Source organism: Propithecus coquereli, unplaced genomic scaffold, assembly GCF_000956105.1.
Source record: "Propithecus coquereli isolate 6110/MARCELLA unplaced genomic scaffold, Pcoq_1.0 Scaffold833, whole genome shotgun sequence".
In the NCBI taxonomy this organism is placed as follows: Eukaryota; Metazoa; Chordata; class Mammalia; order Primates; family Indriidae; genus Propithecus; species Propithecus coquereli.
Window position 1 is genome coordinate 340,969 of NW_012154541.1, and position 5,650 is coordinate 346,618.

The following is a 5,650-nucleotide window of genomic DNA, read 5'->3' on the forward strand; positions in this document are numbered from 1 at the left end:
CTTCTAGTTTTGGGTTGTATCAGCTAACTACGATAAATCACAGTGGAAGTAAGCAAGAGAAAGAGAGGTGAAAGCTGTTCAATTAAAAATGTCTTGAGTTTCTGTTTATAATAATAACAATACTATAGTGGCTCATACATGGTGATAATAATACAGTGTAATACTGTAATAATACTACTACTACTAATAATACCCCTGTACTGTAATAATAAGTCACAAAAACTCTTGTGCTCTTTCTTTTAATTCCTAGGCTAATAGAAATGTTACGCTTATTTTGATCTTCTAACCAAGTCAATAATAACCTTTCCATTTCAATAATTAATCCATTATGCTGCTTAGTCATAATTGATGCCTTCATTGCAGCACTGCCTTTCACATGTCCCATTACTCTCACTTTATCCTTTTGTAATTGTTCTGAGAGCCGAGCAACTGAAGCCTAATGCTTTCCCAGTGAAGGATGGCATTTGGCCTTTCTCCTAACACTTAATTATTTCTACTTTCATTTCCACTGTAATCACCATTCTCTTCGCTGCAGGCTCACCTGGACTCACAGCAGACTTGCTCTGGAAGTATGGTCATAAGAGCAAACACAGATTCATAAAATCAAATAAAAAAGTTAAGACGAAAGTGATGCTGTGCTTAAGAGACCCCATAAACAATGAGAGTAGCTGCTAGCATAAAAATGCGGTGTCAGTGAACTGCTTACACCACGTGGGTTTGTTTACATGTATGGAAGAAACTATTAATAGTTCCAGAGTTATTAGTTTATTTAATTATAAATTTTCCTTATGGGGAGCCTTGGCAACCCCCGCTTGTAAGTATGGAATGCCATTCAGTCGGGTCATCCACAATCCAGGGACTGCCTGTAACTACAAACCTTTCAGACATCAAAAAAGTAATGACAGAATACTAAAAACAAGCCTATACACATAAATTTGACAACTTAGATGAAATGGACCAACCCCTCAAAAAGTACAAACTACCACAACTCACTCTGAATCAAATAGATAACTTGAATAGCTCTAAGCATTAAGGAAATTGAACTTCCAATTTTAAAATTCCCAAAACAGAAATCTCTAAGTCCAGATGGTTTCACTGAAGATTCTACCAAATATTCAAGGAAGAATTAACACCTATTCTACACAATCTCTTCCAGAAAGTAGAAGTGGAGGGAACACTTCCCAACTCATTTTATGAGGCCAGTATTACCTTGATACTAACACAAGACGAAGAGAGTATTAAAAAAGAATACAAGAGACCAACATCCCTCATTGATACTGATGCAAATATCCTTAACAAAATATTAGTAAATACAATTCAGTAACATATAAAAAACATCATAAACTATGACCAAGTGGAGATTATTCCAGGGATTCAAGACTGGTTCAATATTCAAAAATAAACATAACCCACCATATTAGCAGGCTAAATAACAAAAGTCACATGATCATGAAAGGTATTTGACAAAATTCACAAAAGGAATTTTACAAATATCAACACCTATTCATGTTAAAACTTTGTATAATCCTTAACAGAAAATAATTGATAAATTGGACTTAATTAAAACGAAAAACTTTTGTTCTGTTAAAGATCCTGTAAGAGATTGAAAAGACCAGCCATAGACTGGGAGAACATATTTGCAATCCACATATCTGACAAACAACTGATATCTAGAATATATGAGGAACTGTCAAAAATAGTAAAAACATCCAGATGCTCCAATTAGAATACAGGCAAAAGATACCGAAGAGATAATTTACCAAAGAGGAGAGAAGGAGGGAAAACAAGCACATAAAAAGATGTTCAACATCACTAGCTATTAGGGAAATGCAAATTAAGGCCACAATGAAATATCACCATCCACATATTAGAAGAGGTAAAATAAAAATTCATGACGATACTAAATGTTAGGATGGATGTGGAGAAATTGAGCACTATATAATAACAAAATAGCAATTTAGCTTTTGAAACACTGTTCTTAGGGAATTGTTAAGGGAAGAATAGCCTAAATCTGGATAAATTTATAAGAACTGGTTATTAAATAGGTTACCCTTCATGACCAGAAACATTTGAATTTAGAAGGTTCTAATCATTTGTTATATTTTATATTATGGTTAGTAGACATAAATATGGAATGATGACAGCTAATTACACTTCTTCACAATTTGATTCCACACCCTGAAATATCAAGTTTTTACTTAAAGCCTAGTATCTATACAATAACATCAAACAGCAAAGGATTTTGTATAATGATGATATCATTTAAAAATTTCTTTGGAATCCAGTAAAAATTACATTGGATGGCTCAGAGGTAGATACTTAACATTTTGTAAGACAAGGTAATCTTTCAAGTCTTCCAGAGAAGACAAGGGAATTTACTTAGTAGTCATGATATGCATCTTGAGCAAGCTACGATCCTGAAGGACCGTTTTTTCTACACCTCTGCTATAGTAACATAGCAGCCATTTGCACCGTGTTCTTCAAACTGCAGACACTGCTGAAAGAACAGGTAGGACTCACCAATTATAATCCAGTCGAGACTGGTGAAGCTGCTGCTGCTTTAGGAGAAGCTTTGTCTCCTGCTGGGCCAGCAGATGCTGAAGGCGTTCCTTTTCAATTTCCAGCTCCATTTTCTGAAGCATCAGTTGCTGCCTCCTATCTTCTGAGAGCTGCTTTTTGACATTAGTTTCACTGGGTTGCGGTGTCCTTCCACCATGCATCAGAGATGTCCAAGAAAGGCCACAATAACTGCAGGATTCTGCATGTGTCTTAGGATGTTGAGGGGCTATGTTTGTAGGATGGCTCTCATTAACATGAGCTACATCTTCAGAAAGTCTATGACCACAACACTGACTAGTTAGACTAGGCTTAAGGTGTGGACATTCCTTCATCTTCAGTTCTTCTGGTAGAACTTTTTCTGTTGGGACTGCATCCATTGGTTTTCTCCCTGGAGATTCATAATTACATGTTCTGGTCTCTGATGGCACCCTATTTAGACCCTCTTTGGAATGAAGAAGGGTTATTGGTTTCAAAGAATTATTCCTAAACTCCGTAAAGGATTCTGAAGCTGAATCCTGATTTGCAGACTTAGGTCTCTGCTTGGTTTGATAGTAGGTTTGTGGTCTGGCAACACTCAAATAGGAACCATCCAGTTCCATAGATGAAGACTGGAGAGTGCTTTTCCTATTTGATACCTAAAAAGAACCACAAAATCACTTGTCAAATAAGTACAAAATAAAACAAGTTTTTTTCTTTTGGCTTTTCAGAAATCAATGATATATGTTTACCAAAACAAAGCTGTTGTTTTGTGTTCTTAAATGCGAAATGAGAGCATTCACACAGATAACAGACACGTACCACAAAGCTACATCCATTTTGAAACAACCTACATTTCAGTAAATCTATATAAGGATGAGAAAAAGTGTGGCTACATGCTGCTTATGCAAGATCTTTGGTGATTTCAGGAGTTGCAAATAATGAGGATTACATAAAATCAACTTTGAGAAGAGGCAAAGGCATTAAATGTTAACCTCTTAAAATGTTTACTTTTGAATACTGAGCCAAGAAATCCATTCAGCCACCTTAAATACCCTTTGATTGGCCATTACACAGCATGAGATTTGATGTAAAACATTTCACCTTATACTGAATAGGATGTTACTTACTTACTGCTAGAACTTTGATGAGTTTTTATAAATATCTTTACAGAACACAGATAAAACCAACCACTTTCAACAAAATATGATTCTAATCAAAAATGGTTATTTAAATACAAAACATTTAATTTCAGCTACAAACATAAGTGATTTTCAATGAAGCTGTTCAAGTGATTACAGTCTGATAGAACTCAGGCAGAAAGGAATCAGTTGCAAATTGCCTCTGACAGGCCAATAGAGTGAGCTTTTCCTACATTTTAGCCTTAAGGCTATTCTATCAGGGAGAGCAAAACTTAGTCTGTATCAATGATTCTCAAACTTTAACGTGTATCAGAATCACCTGGAGGGCTTGTTAAACATAAAACTCTGGCTTCATCCCCAGAGTTTCCAACTGTCTGGAGCAGAGTCAGGGAATTTGCACTTCTAACAAGTTCCAAGGTGATGCTGATGTTGCTGATTTAGGCCCCTACTTTGAAAACCACTGGTCTATATCATGGAATATCTCCAGCTGCCTAACTATTGACCTTGGCCTTGGAAGGCTGAATAGTTACACTTAGCTCAGCTCTGAACATCATTGAATTAGTACAACAAATAAGCAGCTTTTCTTCACGGTGTATTTCAGAAACATGGTGTACCCAAATTCCAAGTGATTGCCCAACAGAAATATTCTAGCTAAACGCAAATGTTGAGTGTGTTACTGATGAGCAACTTGCTCATGAAGGTGGATGCTTGTGATTAACAAAATAATAATAAAAGAAATTAACATAGAAGAATCTTAATCAAACTGGACTGATAGGGGTGCATTTCTGAAAATGAATCCAGCCAATGCTTAGATTCTTCCAAGGGTAGCCCTTTATAACATAAAAACTTCCCTTCAATTTAGATCTTGGGCAAAGCTAAAGAGAACCACCAAGTCCAATTAACTAGCAAGATGGGTTGTTCAAAGATATATTACCTGTAATAGCCGTTACTACTTTTGGGCAGCCAGAATATAACCTTTAACACAAAAGCTGAAAGGAACAAATCATCCACCTTTGAAAGGTGTGTTTCCAAGACTTATTCTATCTATTCTAGATACATAGACACAGACTTTACTGAAAGATAAAGACAAGAAAAAGAACCTAAGTAGACCTAAACAAGTGAAATATCTGACGTGCCTCTCACATCTTTCACTCTCATCTTCCTCTTTCTTTAGGTTTTCATTCAAAGCCCATTTATGTTAACTCTTTACTTCCTTGCCATTTTCTGTCTCTATTCAAGCAAATACAGGGAGCGTTCTGCATATTGAACACTAACCAAACAAGTAAAACCAAAATAAGCAAAAATTCTTCTTGATCTATCCAAATCCACTGAAATACTCTTTCACTTTTCATGGATAATTCTTTGCAGGCTGAGGGAAGCTTACTTGCTCAAGGCTGCAAGAGAAATATGACCTTTTCAGTAAACTAATATATTACAACTTCTATACTAGTTTCCTACTGCTGCTGTAACAAATTACCACAAACTCTGTGATTTAAAACAACACAAATTTATTCTCTTACAATTTTGGAGGTCAGAAATTAGAAATCTCTTTCACTGGGCTAAAGTTAAGGCGTTGGTAGGGCTGGTTCCTCTGGGAGGCTCTGAGGAGAGAATCAGTTTCCTTGCCTTTTCCACCTTCTAGCAGTCACCTGCATTCCTTGGTTTGTGGCCTTTCTTCCATCCTTGAAATGTATCACTCCAGCTTTTGCTTCCCTCATCATCACAGTGCCGTCTCCTCTCACTCCTGCTCCCTCTTATAAGGACGAGTTAGATAATATCAAGCCCACTCAGGGAATCCAGAATAATCTTCCCATCTCAGGATTCTTAATTTGATCACATCTGCAAAGCCTCTTACTTTAAAAAGTCCCTTGTGCCAGGAGTGCAATGCGCACTACCCGAAGGATGGACATATTTGAAACACGGACTTCGGTGGGGGGGGGGGAACCAAGGGGCAACACACGTAACCTAAACAT

General features: G+C 36.6%; 1 protein-coding gene across 1 annotated transcript in view; it reads right to left on the reverse strand.

Moving 5' to 3' along the window:
• KIAA1328 (KIAA1328 ortholog) overlaps nucleotides 1-5,650 on the reverse strand; it is a gene marked incomplete at its 5' end in the record, with an annotated part of 172,000 nt that overhangs the window by 107,631 nt on the left and 58,719 nt on the right. Inside the window, 1 exon segment of the mRNA XM_012663843.1 lies at nucleotides 2,521-3,194. Coding sequence (XP_012519297.1) covers nucleotides 2,521-3,194 — 674 coding nt within the window.